Consider the following 20,030-nt stretch of genomic DNA (forward strand, 5'->3'; position numbering starts at 1 on the left):
CTCTTTTCAGATTTGTCTTACTTATTTATAATTATACAATTCTTTCAGCTTATCTTCCTTGTTTATAAAAATAATTTTCAAAAATATATAAAATATTGAATACTGATAGCAGTTGATCACTATTGGACTGCATATAAAATTAATTTATACTACAGTACAAAAATGTAGAAAACTTAAAGTTGGTTTGGTAATTCTTCAAATAAATAAATTGAGAATTGGAACATTTCACTTTTATTCAAAATACTGGATTGAATTAGAATACTGAACTTGAGAGCATAGATTTTTCAAGAAACCCCTTTTTAGACATTTTTATTGAATCCTGGAAGTAGTGAAACTCATCATAATTGGGTTACTCTCGAGTGTAAAATGGCACAATCTAAGTCTCTTAAAGATTTAAGTTTCTTACAATCAAGAAATTTCTGAAATAGTTTTGCTGCATTAACCACCATAACATTTAAAAAAAAATTAATGCTTTCCGTAAATTTACAGTTACTTATTACACACTGAAATATTATACAAATTTATTTAATTCATCAAAATTTCAGGAAATAGTTTTCGCTACCGATTCTAGTTCAAAACTTTTTCTGATACTTTTTTTCTTAGCGTTTTACTTAATTCCTATAAGATCCGTTACCCGTAGAACTGAATTTCTTGAATTCTGTCAATTTTGATGGTTAGTGTGAGTCTTCTACTTAGGTACCTTAAAGCCTCCTAAAAAAAGCACAATCTCTTCCATGTGCAGTATCCCCCTTGTCCACACTGTTCTTTTCTTTTAGAATGTGTCACTCTCCACATAGAGTATCATTCTAGGCAAAGGGCAGAATATATTAATGAAAGGATCTGCTTTCTTCCCCTTGCCTGGAGCCTCCCACACACATTAATTTTTGTCTCTCTAGAATGCCTCACCCTCGATGCATGGTCTAATTCTAAGTGATAAAAGAACGAAATTTTATTTTAAAGAATTGAACTGAAAAATTGTTCCTATCAACAATAGGGATACTAAAAAATTAAGGACTTATAAAGACCTTGAACCAAAATTAAGTACTTTTAAGGGCCCTTATTTTCCTAACAAGTTAAGCAGTTTTTACGACCATGGGAGCCCTGTACTAATTATTTCAGTCTTATCAGTAATAGTTTTAGAATTATATTTCATGTTAGGCAATAGAATTTTCAGTTCTGGAGCAGCATGAAGTCTAGCTAAAAATGAAAAAAAAAACTGAAATATGATTTTTGATAAACTGAAAATGAATTATGAACATTGTATGAACTAACACATATGTTGAGAATGGTAATTAAAGGATTTTGTTATTTTTTTTAAATTGAAAAAGGTTTGACCGGAAACACTAGTAAAATATTTTTTTCATAATATTTTCAATACATTGTTGTTAGAAAAAAAATATTTTTAAAATATCATCATATTTTTCATTGACATCTTGCCAAAAGAATTTCATAAAAATGTACAAAATATGAAATATATAATTAATTATTTTGCTTGGACATAAATAAAATAACGGGTTTCAAAAGTTTTACAAATGTTCAAAGTCTGAATTCCGCATAACACTTTTTGGGAACCGATGCACTAGACTATGAAACATTCCAAGATATAACTGTTTAAGCCATAAAACTTACCATTTGGTATTAAATCCTCTTCTTCAAGTTCTTTCAAATAACATAAATTTTCTATCTCAGTTTCATCTACTTCCACGATTTTTCCTTCATCCTAGAAGTTAAAAATGTCATTCATTATCTTTACTGGTGACATTAAAACGTATTTTGCGTTTTTTCTTGTTCAAGTTACATAGACTATAGTAAACATAAACAATTGATCAATGTGCAGGTTCCATCATCTGAGAATAATGTGAATAGTGAACATTCATAAAAGATAAATTAAAATGGAATCCTCATAACCTGACACCCTCAGAACCAGCGGTTGGTTGGAAAATCAAAATAGTCAGATAATCAGAGGACTTTCTGAAGACAATTTTTTAAATTTATAAACATTAAACTATGAGGAAAATTATTAAAATAGTGACATTAATGAAACTTCAAAAAGAAAATATATTTGTTCTAACGTTGTCTAAAAAATTGTTTATTGTTCTAACATATATAACTGTATAACAAAACAAAAAAATCAGTTATGCATTTTTCTTTCTAGTTTAACTGTCTTTTTTTGTTTGTTTCTTTAGCAGCCAGATTTTGGAGTCACTTTATTAATAACGATTGATTAACAACAGCTTCATCTTCATTTCGTTTTATAAACCACTTAACATATTTATTTAATGTTTAGTTAGAGCGCCAATAACATCACAGTACTAGCAGTTTTATATTAATATGATAATCTAATATGATAATTTTAAACTGATATAATTTAAAAATATAACAAAATAATATCAAAGACAGCTTATTCTGAACATATGTATGTTTCAATTTGAATAAATCATTTGAGAAAATACAACAGTGATGTGATGGAATATTCTTTTTAAAATTTTTTTAATGGATGTTAGAATTATCTACTTAGAATCTCAAGCTATTTATTGCTAATAGTGAACTTCAAGGTTGGTTATTATCTAGATTTGTAGCAAGATTTTACCAGGTTTTGGCTAAGAAATGCAGTATTCTCATAACTTTTTTTCTGCCAAAATCAAATCCCCTTAATGTTTATTTTACTTTTTGCTTGTTTCATCATATCTCGAAAATTTTTAAGGAAATTGAAGAATTTTTGCACACAATTATAAAATTCATTTATCCAAAGATAATTTCATGCATAAAATAATTTTCAGTAAAGATTTATTATTTTATAAAATAATAGTCAAAAAAAAATTGAAATGCAAAGTATAAAATTTTTCACACAATTTTCAAGTATGTAAATTCACATGGCAAAATACAAATTTGGAGTGAAAACGGTTAAATAGTTACTGAAAAATAAAATTTTACAGATTTCTCAGGAACTATTTGACCAATTCTGCTCCATTTTGTATATTACAATGTAAATTTACATATTTTATAATGGTGTAAAAAATTGTACAACTTACAATTCAAAATTTTTGAACTATTATTTTATAGAATAATAAAAAGCAATAAATATTTACTAAAAGTTATATTTTGCGTGTAACATTTATTCCAATATTTATTGCTTTGGATAAACAAATTTCATAACTGTGTGCAAAAGCTTTTTAATTCACTTAAAAATTTCTCAAGATATGGCAAAATACACAAAAAATAAAATTACTATTTAGGGGTCCAAATTTTTTATTGCTCTCCCCCACCAGACAATGGGGACCCTATTTTCCAGATTGCGACTACCCCATTTACTTCGGGGGGGGGGTCAGAAATCCGAATCCGTTGAAAAAAAATTATATTAATTCAGGGAAAGTATGTTTTTGTGTCTGATTTTATAATTTAAAAAATTGTTTGCACTTATTAATTATCATAGTTGAGGTCACCTCCTTGAACCATTAAGATTGAATCCAAGGACATGAAGATAAGATCAGATCATTAGATCAAAAGTTATTCAGATTGGTCCACCTTTTCGGTGCACTGTACATCCCTACAGTAGGCATTAGTGTTTTAAATAATATAGGTCGATAAATAATATCTCCAGGTGCTGTAAAAATAGGGATGTTACGATAGGAATATGCGACCCATTTGTCAAACCTTCGGTAGGCCAAATGCTTGGCAAACTATTTTTTACATGTATTTTCCACAATTTTTTTCTCGGAATTTGAGGCAACTGTGAAGAATGCTTAGTGCGGGCCCTGCACCAGCAATTTACAATCAATATATAAACTGAAATGCAATGCAATAAAAAATAATTGAAAAACAACCTTCGGCTGAAGACATTGCTCAACACAGCTTTCAATATTTGTCTCAAATACATCAGCTTCATTCAAATTAATCAGCTTTTTTATCCCAATGAGCAGCCAACCAGATACGAGCCAGGGGATCCTTCTTAGCTATTACAAAATGTGCATAAAACATAATTCAAGCCTGAAACAAAAAACGTTTAAAGATAAAATCACTTTTATTAATTATATCATCAATTGAACTCAAATTATGTAAAATATACAGAAACAAGGACACGAGATAATTAGTAAATATTGTTAGTAAAACCAGCAGTCTCCCTAAACGTTTTTAGGAGGGCGGTCCGCCCTGCTTGCCTTTTGATCTCTATAAATGCGACGGCACCCTCTTTGTAAAAATAAGCCACCCATCCCTTAATAACACTACCTTTTTATTCATACTCCACTTTTGAAAAAATTAGTTTACTGTTAAAACAATAATCACACACTGGTAAAATTATAAAATTATTTGTGTTTACAGGTTTAATTCTGATTACTATTACATATATTTAGTTTGTTAGGATTATTCTCAACTCGATTAATTTTTATAAGTACCTCTATTTTTCGGGGGAGATCAATAAACTTTTTAATGGTTTCAATCTTATAAAAAAAAAAAAATGCAGCTTTAAAAATTACTTTTCTTATAGTTTTCAGTTTATATTATATAAAAATCTTTCACATTGAAAAATAGTATAAGATATATAATTTATAATAGTATAATTTATATACTATTATAATAAGATTATAATAGTATAAAAAAATAGTATAAGAGGGTAACTTTTAACGATGTTAAACGAGTGCCTTTTTTTGAGCGCTTTTTTTAATTCCTAGGAAGAACTCAGGGTTGAACCTTAATTACGCGAACGAACTTGGATGTGGGGAAGTGTTATCAGGGGCCAAAGCAACATTAACATTAATCTGGGACCACCATTAAATAATATTGGTCTCCCTGGGCCAGAAATCAAAGTTATAATCTTTCGAGTTTGTTTTATGTTTCTAGTTTTGGTCTGTTATTAAATAGCATATATAGTTATCTGACAAGCAGCATGTATCTGGATGATCAGATCAATCTCCCAGACATTGGATAGCAGCATGATACAGTAGAGAACTGATTATCCAGAACAATCGGGACCATCGCAATTCCGGATAACTGATTTTTCTGAATCGCTAAAAAACACCGTTTTTTCTTTTCATTGTCAAATAAATTACGACTAAAAAAAATTATTATTTAGAAATAATTTTAAAAAGAAGGAAAAACGATAAAACAATACACATAAGTTTAATAAGAGAAAAAAAATAATGAAATAAAAATATATACAGGCTTAATATAAAATGAACAAAAAAGGTAAAATGGGAAAAAAAAGGGTGGGTGGGCTCCATCTTCCTCGTCGCTTTCTTCTACCTCGTCGTTGTCTGCGTCAGGACTCAAAACGACACCTACTCCAGTTTTTACTTCATTATAAACATATGAAAAAGGAAAAATAACGAGCATTTCTTTTCCCTCCTATACACGAGAAAGACAATCTTTGAATATAATTTTGGATGGAAAAAAAATTCTACAGAAAAGAAAAACAAAATTTTTTTAACTTCATTATTCTCAAATGAGAAGAGAAAAATCGCGAGCGTTTCTTTTCCCTCCTATGAGCGAGAGAGACATCGTTTAATATAATTCTGGATGGAGAAAAAAAAAGAATCCTTTGAAAACTTCTGGAGAAAAGAAAAATAAAATTTTTTAACTTCATTATTCTCAAATGAAAAGAGAAAATAGCGAGCATTTCCTTTACCTCCTCCTATTTCATAGAAAAACATTGTTTGAATATAATTCTGGATGAAAAAAAAATCTTTGGAAAATTTCTGCAGAAAAGAAATTTAAAATTTTTTACTTCCCAAAGGAAAAATATTTTTGGAAAAAACTCTCTAACATTCTTCGACATTATCGCAGTGATTCTGGCACATGATTACTATCTAGAAATGTTTAACTTGGGTTTCAGCATTTTGCTAAAACATTCATTTAAATCAGTAGGAAAAACACACGTATCACAATCTTATTTCTCACTAAGCTGAGTGATTTTATTTCTCCAGTTAAACCTAGGTTTGAAAAAATCCGGGGATTTTTGAAAAAACCCAACCCGCCCAGGTTTTATTGAAAAAACCCAGGGAAAATTGGGTTTTATTTGAAAAAACCCAGGGATTTTCGATTTTCGTTTTTTAAAAGCCCTTAAAGGTGCTTTTTTCATTTAGTGTTTTTAAAAAGTGCTTAATTTTCCCTTTTTAAAACTGAGATTTTTCCTTTACTATGTTGATTTTCGCTTCGAATTATGCATAAAGACACAGTTCACATTGTTCTATTCAACGTTTTCACAATTAATTTAACCCCAATCTATTTCTGCGCATTGTCAGTGCATAACGTATGAAAACGCCATTCGTTTCGCATGATTCAAAATTTCATGATTATGACGATTAAAACAATAAAACCATCAATCGTCAAAAACATTCCAACCCTGCCTACTTATGATATTTTTCAAAGTGCTTAAAAATATTTTTTTTAGTGCTTGAAAAGTGCTTAAAAGGTGCTAAATTTTTTGTTGTATAATTTGGCTACACACCCTGATATATATTACTTATTACAAATTTATAATGAGTCAAGACTAAAATGTCATATGACTTGTACCTTTAATAAAATTAAACTGGAATACATATTTAATGATCTTCCATGTTTTTATAATACGATTAATAGAAAGTGAAATTAAAATTATATATAATTATAAAGAGTATCAGTTACTTGTCCCATTTTTCAAATATTTAACCTTAGGAAAAAGACTGCATTTTTAGATAAATTTTAACTTTATAATTTTAAAAAACAAATTAATATAAAAATTACAAAAAAGCATATATAAAAAGTTTTAGCTTATTTTTTTAAAACCAGAAAATAAAACTTTGAACTTGTTAATTGTTGTTTAATGTATCACTTAAGAGAAAATGTTTTTTTCATTTGTTTTGTTTTCAATATTTTTAAACATGATTAAAAGAAACAAAATAAATTATATTCAAATATAATCTTGAAAATAATATTTAAAAAATAATCTTAATTTAATTTTTAACGGTGAATCGTTAAAAATTAAAATAAAATAATTTTAATTTTTAACGGTGATAAACTTTCTCCAAATAGTTAAAAATTGTCAGCAGATGTTAAGAGTTAACTTTAAAAAAGATCCATTTTTTAATTTATCATTACTAGGAGGCTTCGGACCCTGCTCACTGGCACTCGCCAACCCCCGGAACTGCGAAAGCAGTTCCGGGGGTACACGATGATTTTTAGAAGAACAAAACAATTAATTTGGTCTAATTTTAGGTAATACACATTTTAATAGCAAGCGTGAAAAGAGAATATATCCTCTGATCTTAACTATGCTTAAAAGGAGTCTTATAAATCTACATAGAAAAACAGTTACCATTACTACAGCTTCGGCTACACTAGTTAAAACATCAGGCCCCGTGAATAGAAAAGTATCTTTTGTTCAGTCAGGGCAAACAGTAGGACTTTAAAGCATTTGTCAGGTCCGACATTTTTCAGCAACTGAATAAAAGAAGCACCCCTAAAAAGAACAAAATTAAAAATGTGCAGATAAAAAGCTAAATATTTAGTAAGCCTAGAAGATACAAATAAATAACTAATAAAGTATGCAATTAAAATTATAATTGTTTTTACGATATTAAATTGAAGACATGTCAAATAATATTCTAAGTGAAATTTATTGAGTTAGGGAATTTAAGTACTTGGGTTCAGTTGTCACTAAAAGCAATGATATTATACCAGAGATTAAGCAAAAACTAAATGCTAAAAATAGCAGTCATTTTGCACTTAAGAGATTGCTAACATCAAAAGTAATAACGAGGCTTCAGGTTTATAAAACTATAATCAGACCAACCTTTATCTATGGATCAGAGACATGAACTCCAACCCAGAAACAAGAAAAAATGTTGATTACCTGGGAAAGAAAAATTCTTAGAACTATTTTTGAACCGGTCAAAGAGGGTGATCTGTGGAGAAGGCGATACTATTTTGAAATTGCAAGACCATTTAAAGAAAAAGGTATAATAAATTACGTAAAAGCAAAGAGAAGTCAATGGCTAGGACACCTTGAAAGAATGGAGGAAAACAGAGGCATTAAGAAAATATTCAAGGGGCAGTGCCAGAGGAAAAGCGGCCAAGAGATGGTTACGAGGTAGAAAAAGACCTTAAGACTCTAAAAGTCCAAAACTGGAAACAAAGAGCTAAAGACAGGCAACTTTGGAGGAAAATTGTTAGTGAGACCATGGTCCAACATGGACTGTAATGCCAGGGTTATTGCAAAAGGATCTTTTACTTATTAACTTTTTCTCTTTTTATTATTTTAATTGATTGCTTTTGAAAAATCAATAAATGTAGGAATATCAGTGGATAAATGTACTAAGAGATAGTCCGAGTATTTCTGGAGTGGAAAAAGGCTCTAATTAAATTCAGGAAAAACTTTTTTTTTCATTAAAAAAAAGATTTTTTTTTTTAAAGGAAAAAACTGGGACACTTACGAAGATGATTTTTTAATCAAATGTGCTTTCTTTACGAATATGTTCTCCAGTGAAAAAAAAAATAAAGCTTTTGGTTTGAAATAAAGGTGAGGCACTTCTTTTTTTCCACTTTAAATACTTCTTTCTTTTTAAAAAAAACTTTTCTTTTACAAAGATAAGTTGTTTTTTTTTACATACATTTAGAATAAATATATATTTGTTTAAAATTTAAAATATCAAAAGAGATTACACTTAACAAATTTAATATATTTGGAGGCTTTGCTTTATTTGTGGACGAAATATATAAATACTAAAATTGGGAATAGAACTTATAACTATCTCTTAAGTTTTCTTTTTAAAAATTTTACTATAAATATTGAGATTTATAACTTATTAACTGGTAAGATTATGTTAGTCCAAGTATTTTTGGAGTGAAAAAAGTTTTAATTGAATTCAGAAAAAAACTTTCCTTTAAATATATATATATATATATATATATATATATTCCCAATTTTTCGAATGATAATAATAAGTGGGACACTTACGAGGTTGATTGATTAATTAAAGATGACATAAAATGTGCTTTTTTTACAAATATGCTCTCCAGAAAAACACCGAAAGCTTTAGGTTTGAAATAAAGCTTTCTTCCCCCGTTAAATTAATACTTCTTTAAAAAAAAACTTTTCCTTTAAAAAAAAAAAACTTTTCATTCACTAAGTCAGAGAAAAAGTGGAATTCTGCATATTTGTGGAAAACTCAAAAATCCCGTTTCTAGTTTTTAGAGATAGGAGAACAATACGAAAAAAAAAATTTTTAAGTTAAACAAATAATCAAAGAATTTGATATCTTGATGATTCACATAGTGATACATTTGATATCCTGATGATGACCCTTCAGGATATCAAGTCACATTTGATGAATCTCTCTTCCTTGAGACAGATTTTCACTAAAATGTGTGATAAAACTTGCAATGTATTATTTTGTGAATGCGAGACAGTTCACCAGGCAGAAAGTTGACACAATTTTATGGAAATGCAATGAATCATATTGTTCAGTTAAAAAATGGTGCAAAATGGTACATGCTTGAAAATGGTGTGTCATGTAGATGGGAAAAAAATGGAATAAAATTAGAAGTTATGAAACTGATTGCTCTAGGCATAAATCAATTGCAACTTATGAGCTCTCATCAATATCATATAAAATCAGGATAAATGTTTTGATTAAAATAATATTGCTAAATAAACTTTATTTAATACAGTAGATTAAAAAACTTTTTTTCATATTATAATTATACTTAAACAAAATGCACTGGAACACATAAATTATGTTGAATGAAAAACCTCACTTCAGTTTTACAATCTGTAAAAAAAACATCTTATTCACAGAAAAAAATATTTGATCTGATTCATTTTAAACAGTCATGTGCAAGTTCTGTTTGGTGAATTCTACTAGTGCGGCACTAAAATACTAGCTATAAATGAAAACTTACCAGGTTTATAACACTACATATCTGGCCGATTCATGGATTTTTTATAGCATAAATGGATGCTTGAACCAAGCTATTAAAAAAAAAAAAGAATTGTATTATTTTGTATTAGTTTAAGGATAAAAAATTACACTTTACGAAATAATATCTACACACAAATATGAGAGTTAGTTTATTGAAAGAAATCTAAATTCAAAAGAGAAAAAATGTCTCTTAGCATCAAATCTTCAATACTTTTATATATAGTACTAAGTACTTTTATATATAAATACCATATATGTTTAAGCATTTAAACATTAAGCATTAAATACAAAAAATCATATTTTCAGTCTAAATCAAAAGAGATTTTCAATAATAAAAAATCTGTCTCAATAACCTAAATAATAACTACTACAATAGAGAACGAAATTATCCAGGATGTTCGTAACCATCGCTATTCAGGATATCTGAATTTCCCGGTTTTCTGGATTGACCAAAAAGTGTCCTTAATCGATGTTTTATTGAACCCAAAGACAAGGAAAAAGTGTAACACATTTTGAAGTAAGAGAAAAAAAAAGCTGTCCTAAATTTAAAAAGAAAAAAAAATTCAAAGAATAAAAAAATTTGCAAGTTTAGACAAGAAAAACAAGTGCAAGAAATACAAAATTCTCATATTTATTTTTTTTAAATAATTAAAATTCCTAAATCAACTAATAAAAACAAAATCAAAGATTAAAAAACGCAATATATTTCATATCTAATAATATGGGGGGGACAAAAATAAAATGAAAACTTATTAATCTAAATAAAAACAACGCTTGAAAATTATCAAAACGAAACGATAGTTAAAAAAGGCACTAACATAAATATTAAAACCTGGAACAAGGCAAGATCAATAAGATCAAAGGAATTTAAAAAATAACCTAATGATAAAATTTATGAATAAAAAGAATTAATTTATTGAGTACGAAATTTATCCTGAAAAGAAAGAAAAAACTCAAACATAGTGGAATCAGAAAAAGAAAACTGCAATCTGCTTCATAAAATAATCGTATGTTTATATTAATAAACAATTCTCCTTTTATTTATTTTTTTTATAAAAACACGATTTTTAATGAAAGCAGATGTGATTCCACATCAAGAAAAACTTGCAAATGATACCGCACTTCTAAAGAATCAGAATGTATTCAAAAGAAAAATATTGTTTTGTTAATCTATCTTAAATAGATAAATAAATTCTTCCTTTTTTTTTCTCTTTCATCTTCTGTTCACTGATATGCATGTGCAATGCTTTTCCCCCACCCCCTCCTAATTCAAAGAGAAAACGAAATCAGCATACCACTCCTCTGAGTTTGATTGACAGCAGCTAATCAGAAGAACGATTCTGAGAAAATAAAATGTTCCTCACTTCCCTGCCCCCTCTTGATCTAAAGATCTTCAAGGTCACAGAAGAAATGACATTTCTCTGGGCAAACAGGGAGAAAAATTCCCCCCTTCCCCACATTTTCCTCTACTCAACTTCAAGGATGAGCCAAATTTCCACTTTTTTTCATTATCGTTCTAGTTTAAAATGGCGGGATAACCTAGCAAAATTTCCCCCCGTGATCTGGATACCAGATAAACAGTTCTCTACTGTATCTACAAATTAGTAAAAAACATGTTTTAAAAACATGCATTTCAAAAATGTTTGTAAAGAAAAAACTTGTTACTTTGGATGACGTTATTGTTTCCATGGTACTCCATATTTTGATATGTTTGTTATTATTTATAATACCTATGAAAACCGTTTCAATCTAAAAAGCGATGTTACACAAACAAATGAACAGAGATAAATTCAAGCAATTGTGAATTCTCTAAAAGCTGTGATTAATTTATTAAGAAAGAACAGCAAAATGTAAAATATACAGAATCTTCTAGATTCGCACTTCACACATAAAACAGATCACATATAAAAAATAGTAGTGTGAACAATTTATGCTTAACTCACAAGCCATTAAATAAATGTGCAATAAAAATTTAGTATTTTGTGTTACAGTTTAAGAAAGTATTAATTAACACATATTTTATAGCTAAAAATAATAAATTGTTTACTATCTTAAAAGACCTAATACAGAATTCATATTTAACTTCAGAGAAAATATTCTCATTATCCAAATGCGTAATTCTACAAAATAATGCACACGGCTATACAATGTGTTAGTTAAAAAAAATACTCGAGAATAATAACTGCAGATAAAAAAAATAAACAATGCCAATAAAATCTTTAAAGTATTGAAAATTTAAAGTTATATGCATCATTATCGATATAAAATTATTATCCATTACACATTCTATGATAGCATTATGCATCATCATTAAAAACATACATAAAACATCTTCAAATCACTCTCTTGGGTTTAAATAATTCTTAACATTTTATAGAATTTCAAACATAAGACTGTTTATGGCTAATCACCTTCAAACCTTTCGAAAAAAATTCAGATCTTTACCAAAAATAAATCAAAATCCAAATTAAGTCATACTTCAAAAAAAAAAAAAAAAAATCTAAGTCTTCAATTTTTCTAGGTCAATAACTTCTTTTTCAGGCTGATTTGAAATCTGAATCTTATACCAGTCATGGGTGCAAGTTGGAAAAAAGGCCAAGACTGAAAATTTTTTGACTGAAATACCTAACATACACAATACCCCCTCGACATATACAAACTATCTAAGAAAGCTTTACCATAATACATCAAGTTTAGATACTGTACGTCCCGCAGTGGACTGATCGTTAAGACACGGTTCCCAGCAGATCACCGAAATCAAGCATCACTGGCTACGGTCAGCGTGCGGGTGACCACTTGGATCAGTCTGCGTAGGGACTGAGGTATTGGTCCTCGTTAAACTGTGCTTCCGTAAAGTGCTCGACTTCGCACGCAGGGATGAGATTAGCCAAAAAGCAAAAAAGCTGAATTTCCACGACAGTAAATTTTACGCAAGCGCAACCCTTTAATAATAACAGTTTAAGGTAATAAATAATGTGTTGACATACAATTGTGTACTAATCTATCATTATATAAATGATTACATTGATACTTAACATTTTTTAGTGAAAATAAAAATTACCACCAGAAAAAATAAATCTGGAAATTATATTTTTCCCCAGTTCACATAAGAGACAATTATTACTTGAAAAACTACCTGGTTTAGCTGGTTAACATATTTTAAAGATAACATCAGTGATAATTTCTAACTTATAGCTGTATATGAACAAAAAAATAGTCATCAGCATAATGATAAAAGTTTGGGTTGTCGTCAGCATAATATTAATAAGTTTGGGTTGTCATCAGCATAATATTAATAAGTCTGGGTTGTCATCAGCATAAAATTAATAAGTTTGGGTTGTCATCAGCATAAAATAATTTTCGGGTTGTCATCAGCATAATACTAAAAGTTTGGGTTGTCATCAGCATAAAATTAAGTTTGGGTTGTCATCAGCATAATATTAATAAGTTTGGGCTGTCATCAGCATAAAATTAATAAGTTTGGGTTGTCATCAGCATAAAATTATTTTTGGGTTGTCATCAGCATAATACTAAAAGTTTGGGTTGTCATCAGCATAAAATTAAGTTTGGGCTGTCATCAGCATAAAATTTATTTTTGGGTTGTCATCAGCATAATATTATTAAGTTTGGGTTGTCATCAGCATAAAATTAATAAGTTTGGGTTGTCATCAGCATAATATTAATAAGTCTGGGTTGTCATCAGCATGAAAATTTTTTTTGGGTTGTCATCAGCATAATATTAAAAGTTTGGGTTGTCATCAGCATAAAATTAATAAGTTTGGGTTGTCATCAGCATAAAATTAAGTTTGGGTTGTCATCAGCATAATATTAATAAGTTTGGGCTGTCATCAGCATAAAATTAATAAGTTTGGGTTGTCATCAGCATAAAATTATTTTTGGGTTGTCATCAGCATAATACTAAAAGTTTGGGTTGTCATCAGCATAAAATTAAGTTTGGGCTGTCATCAGCATAAAAAAGTTTTTTTGGGTTGTCATCAGCATAAAATTAATAAGTTTGGGTTGTCATCAGCATAATATTAATAAGTCTGGGTTGTCATCAGCATAAAATTTTTTTGGGGTTGTCATCAGCATATTATTAATAAGTTTGGGTTGTCATTAGCATAAAATTAATAAGTTTGGGTCGTCATCAGCATAAAATTATTTTTGGGTTGTCATCAGGAATGTCTAATGGAATTGTTTTTTTAAATTTTATTATGTAAAATTTAAGCAAAAAGATAAAGTAGTTATTTAAAGAGGTGTCTAATCTTAATAACTGTTTTACAATTATTATTGTGTACAATAATTAAATATAATCTATTATACTAATCTATTATATAATCTATTATACTAATCTATTATTATAAAAACGATTACATTGATACTTAACATTTAGTGAAAAAAAAAATTACCAATTGAAAAAATAAAGCTGGAAATTATATTTTTCCTCAGTTCACATAAGAGACAATTATTACTTGAAAAACTACCTGGTTTAGCAAATTAAAACTACTGAGAATATACATTAACTAGCTGCCCTTACTGTGGGAGCAACAATGGCCAATCTAATATGGTGTCCCTGAAAGAGTGGCCAACAAATCTGCCCTTCAGGTGCCTGTATGACCTATGTCATTATCCAGGTGGGCATTGGAAAAAAAAATATTTCCTTTTATTTTAAAAAAGTATATTAGCTATTTAGATTGTACATGGTGAAAAAATCAAAACATTAGCTAAATAAGAAACACATTAGCAAAATAAATTATCTGAGATAATAACCCTCAAAAAGTCTTTCATTTTCAAGAACACAAAAATTTGTTTTATCGCCAAATGAAATATTTTTTGGTGATCAGCATTATTGAAATCAATTTCTATATTAATTAACATTTGTGATAAAGTACATAGCATTTTAGAACAAAATAAGGATGTTTTACATACAATAAATTAAAATGCATGGCTGTTAGCATCACCCGAGAAATACCACGTGGAGGTCGCCATGCTGCATTTCTAATCGGGGTGTTTTGATTTTGTCAGTTCCCCTTGCCTACTGCCAATAGAACTTTCAATTAAATTTTTTTCCAAAAAACACTTTTTTCTGCAAAGCTCTAAAAAATTAACACTAAGCATTTAGAATTTCTTTGAAAACACAATTATAGATTTGGCATCTTGGAGCAATTACTGAAAGGCTGTCAAATGACTTAACTCTTGACAGGCCAACATAAAGTTGTCCATGACTAAAAACTTGACTACATCTTTAACAGTTATTATTGCACTTGATCTCTGCAATCTACGCCTTCCATAACATTCCTCAATACTTTCTTTCTATACAAAAATTGCTATTTTAGTTTGAAAAATTACATGACAATCAGCAACTGTTTAGATAATTGTTTCGTATTTGATAAGAATTTTGCATTTTATAGCATAAATAACAGCAATTATAAATAAAATTTTGATGATGAGTTAATTAACTCTTTTTCCCCAAAAATTTTTTTTTAATTAAATACCTTTTTAAGTGATTGCTTTTGTTTGCTGTATCTTTTATGTTTGTTATATTTAGTCGTTAGTCCATCTTCAAACATCTTGTGACAAATCCTTTTTTCTTCTTCTTTGCAAGCACAGAATGTAAGTTTTGAATATATTCCCTTCCAGTTTCTCTGATGTTGTAACACTTACATATACGAATAATCGTCGTTAGAAAAACAGTCACTTTTATAGTAACTAATTAAAAAAATTTTTACTTCTTACAAGAATCGCGATAGTTGATCTTAAAATTGCGTGAATATAAATAACAATTATGGATTTTGAAATCACATGAATATGAAACTAGATATACGATTTTGAAAATGAGAAAATACAAACTGGGATATAGAATTTTTAAAACGCGTAAATACAAATCACGATTCATAATTTTTAGATTGCGTAAATACGAATCATGATGCGTAATTTTTAGATTGCATAAATAAGAATTATGATGCATAGCTTTTAGAATGCGTGAATGCGAATCTCAATGCCTTATTTTAAAATCACGTATAAATACGAAAATCAATGTTTGATATTATAAACCGCATGAGCAAATCAACACATTGAATTTTAAACTTGCGTCAATACGAATCGCTACATAGGTTTTTAAAAAGACGTAAATACGAATCACAATATTGGATTTTTAAATCTCGTAAATAAATCGCAACACGCAAATATGAAAAGATATGTTTGATATTAAAATCGTGTGAATAAGAATCGAGATATTAGCAGATTCCAGGCTTGGGACCTCTGAAAGGCTTGTCAGAAGCAGCGTCGTTTGAACTACGAAAATCGGATCCATCTGGAGGGCGGGTAAAAAATTCGGAAAATCTTATCTGCTGCATGTAGAGGGGAGAAAATAGGTAAAATAAGTAAAAATGAGAAAGGATTGGTAGCTATGTAATTTGAATTTTCTGTTCCTTTTTGAAAATCTGTGAATTTTCTGAAAAAGCAGAATACTAATTTTAAAAAAGGGAATTTTTAGAAAATCTGAATTTTTGATAAAAAAAGCTGAAATTTAAGAGATAAAAGTGAAAAAAGCGGAAATCCGCTAAAAAACGGAAAAATCTCATCCCTGCGCACGCAGGTCGACAGGCTACCGAAGCGGAGGTGCCATCCCCTCCGCAGAGCATCAAAATTGTGATGGCATGTCTTCGGATCATCCTCCGGGATGTTTCCCAGACCGTCGCCAATAGCCCATTGTGCAGCTCTAGTGTGACGTAAATTAACAACAATAAATACTGTACAAAAAATATTTATTCATCTGTCTTTTGATAAAATAACAACAGGACATAAGAAAGTAGACCAATAGCGTAGACCTAAAAAATATTTTTAAGGACAGAAAAAAAAATTTCCAATTTCCGTCCGCTGACTTTTTCGAAAGACGGAAATTCATCCTGGGGACGGAAGACTTGCACCCATGATCCCAATTCCCTGTAACTTTTAGCAAAATACAATACTTCAGAGCAGTTAGTAAGATAATTTAAGAAAAATACTGAGTGATTTCACACAAAACAGTTATACTTTTCTCCATTTAAAAATAAGCTGGATCTTTAAAAACATATTGATGAAAATACTTAACAGAAAAAAATATTCATTGATTTAAAATCATAGGATCTTAACTATTTTAATTGTAATATTGATATTTTTAAACAAAAAAGAAGATAAGACATTTCATCAAAATGTTTAATTAAGTTTCAATTAACTGCAAAATAAGAATTTAATTAAGAATTAGAATTTAATCAACAAACCAAAGCAATCTGCAAAACGATCAAAGAATTTCACCTCTACATATTTTGTACAGTTGAAACATTTTATTTGTAAATCGCGTTTTATTTTTAAACATAAATTATTTAAACAAGTACTTTTATGAATTCAGATGAAAAAAAAAATCTCTACTAGGTTAAATTTCTTAAAAATATAATGAGAATTTGAAAATGGTATTTGCTATTATAATGGACTCTTTCTATCCAAAAACAACATAGAAGGAGAAAACATATGAAAAATAATTATAAATATAGAACTAATTGAATGTTTCAGTTTTATAACATGCATATTATTTAAAGTCAGCTATAAATTGTGCTGAGTACCAACATCACAGCTATACGTTGTGCTAACTGAGCAAGCAGGGTTAACACTCAAATCTGGAAGGAAAAACAAAATTCCCTGTGTTTTCTGTGTACATATTATACACAATATATTAAGAAGCAACAAAACAATTATTGTGCTCTTGTGTGAGCTACTTTGGGCTATTACAGAGTTAATTGCTAAAAAACTTAAGAAAAAAAAAGAACAGATGAACATACTTAAATAATGCTATAAGAAATTTAAATAGTTTAGTATAGTTAAAATATCATCCTTAAATATCTCATAGATCACTTTTGAGTGGTTGAAATTTTTCAAAAGACAAAAATAAGAAACAAAATTCCGAGTTTGTAAAAAAAAATTAAAAAGCACCTGCATTTTCCCCATTAATTTAGATGATTTTTAAATTCCCTGTATTTTCCAGACTTTCTTTATTTTCAACATGGAGTCGCAATCCTGGCAAGGTAACAAAACAAAAACAAACAACAACAAAAAAGGATCTTATAAATTATGTTAAAAAGGAAGGGAAAAAAAAGAAATAAACTAAATAAAAAAAATGACAAATATGCTTTAGGGTCATGTCAGCTCAAGAAAGCAAATATTCTGAAAGGTAAGCTATGAAGATAATTTCAATCACAAGTCACTAAAAAGTAATAACTTATTAAAAGTAGTAGTTAACATATATCGTATAGTATTTCACACCATTGGAGAAAAAAAAAGATACTTACCACTCCTTTATTTAAATTTCTGTTGATTTTACAAAATGCATGAGGTGGATTTTCATTCTAAAACATAATTTAATTTTTAATAATTTTTTTAATGTTAAACATACAAATTTAGGGGGGGAAATAAAAAATTTATCCTTTTACAACATTAATGTTCTCATGGCATTAAAACATAAATAATTCAAATTTACTTCAATTTAAATTATGGAAATTCTGATAAAATGTACTAATTTCAATTTATAATTATACACACATTAATATTCACAACATGGTTTCTTAGTATGTTTTTTTAATACAGGTTGAGTCTAAATGGTTTGGTGGATGGTTAAGAAATAAAGTAAAGCAACATAACTTAAGATGCAGGATTATATTCGTGGGGATGGCTAAAAGCAAAGATTAGATTAGCCTGAGTGGTTGACCTGCTTGTTCGAGAAATCTAACATAAAATTGAAATTAACAGTGAATAAATATGAAAACATTTATTGGCTAACAGCCTCAGAAAATGTAGATTATGCAATGTTGGTCCAGGTGCACCAAAATGATGTCTAATAATAGAAAAATTGTTTTTAATTGGTTTAAATGTTTACAGGAAGGGAAATAAACCATGCTAGGATTATGACAAAGGAAATTCGATTTGGCAATAAACATGTGTGGCATACCATTATATATAAAGCATATGTGACAATCATTAATATCAAGCATTAGCGACTGATGCTGTTGAACGACTGCCTATGAGAAGATTCAGAATTAACAATGGCAGTTCATTTACAAAGATTTTGGTAAACAAAGGATCTGTCCAAATTTTATCCAACACAAGGAAAGAGGAGTGGCATCAGTGCCTCAATCAAACCAAAAAGAGGTACACACAGACCTATTATAGCAACTTAATCAAAGATTTTATTTTAAATTTATAACCGTTGATGAATAGCCAACCCAATTTTTAGGTTTACGGCTACTAATATTCAACTAAGTATCATTGTAATTTTGAACCCAGTCCGGAAGACAAGGGGACCAGGATTGGGAGAAATTTGCCTTTGTGGAGGACTTTTAGATGAAACTAACTTTTTTTTCATTTTAAGGATTTGCCTGCTTTGAAAAGGCAAACAAAAACACAAACAAACAAAAACAAAATAGTCTAATTTTAAGAAACTCCTTAAAACCAAATAGTAAATTAAAATCAAAGGAAATAAAAAACAAGAAAATAAATTATTTTACCAATCATTTTTCTTAATCATTGTATTTACATCTGTCTCATAATCATATAGCAACTTTACAATTTCCCAATCATTAGCCAATACTGCCCAATGCAGAGGTAATTTACCCTTGAAAAATTTAATATGTACAATAAAAACAATAAAAAACAAATCATACAATAATAAAAATAATAATAATGAAATTTTATATTGATGAATAATTTCAAAGAAACATGCAAAACATGAAATAATTTATGAATCAATTCATAAATAGGGTGTAAAATGCAAAAAAAGCTGCTATTTGATTGCTGTACAATAATAGAAGTTCAAAAATGTTAAGTGCAAAACAAAGTTAGGTTATGGTAAAAATACAAGAACTTTTAGTGAGGAAAGCGTGCACATGTGAAGTATGTATGCGTATAATTAATATTATAAATGTTTTAATAAAAAATATCGATGTGCAGTATTTATTTATTTTTAAACTGTGATCAATGACTGTAACAGCAAGAAAAAAAATAGTGAAGCCAATTTGAAAAAAATTGAGTTACTTAAAATTAAGATGATAAAAGTTTAAGTCCTGTCTTAATCATCATTATTTATTAGTTTAAATAAAATAAATA

The 20,030-nt window shown here is 28.6% G+C and overlaps 1 protein-coding gene across 16 annotated transcripts in view; it reads right to left on the minus strand.

Moving 5' to 3' along the window:
• The window catches only part of LOC147816867 (uncharacterized), a 58,830-nt gene that overhangs the window by 15,626 nt on the left and 23,174 nt on the right, over positions 1–20,030 (minus strand). For 12 of the 16 annotated variants that reach the window (XM_087152228.1, XM_087152216.1, XM_087152239.1 and 9 more), the window contains 6 exons: positions 19,433–19,539; positions 18,221–18,277; positions 9,877–9,946; positions 7,292–7,435; positions 3,825–3,987; positions 1,630–1,720 (listed from right to left, as the gene is read on the minus strand). Coding sequence is in view for 1 of the 16 variants with exons in the window: in XM_087152236.1 (XP_087008362.1) it covers positions 19,535–19,539 (5 nt within the window). In the remaining 15 variants the exon portion in view is untranslated. The remainder of the gene's footprint in view (positions 1–1,629; positions 1,721–3,824; positions 3,988–7,291; positions 7,436–9,876; positions 9,947–18,220; positions 18,278–19,432; positions 19,540–20,030) is intronic. The other 4 variants (XM_087152244.1, XM_087152206.1, XM_087152212.1 and 1 more) reach the window with 3 other exon arrangements.

This window comes from Parasteatoda tepidariorum, chromosome 1 (genome assembly GCF_982258835.1).
Source record: "Parasteatoda tepidariorum strain Cologne lab strain chromosome 1, Ptep-v5.0, whole genome shotgun sequence".
Taxonomy (NCBI): domain Eukaryota; kingdom Metazoa; phylum Arthropoda; class Arachnida; order Araneae; family Theridiidae; genus Parasteatoda; species Parasteatoda tepidariorum.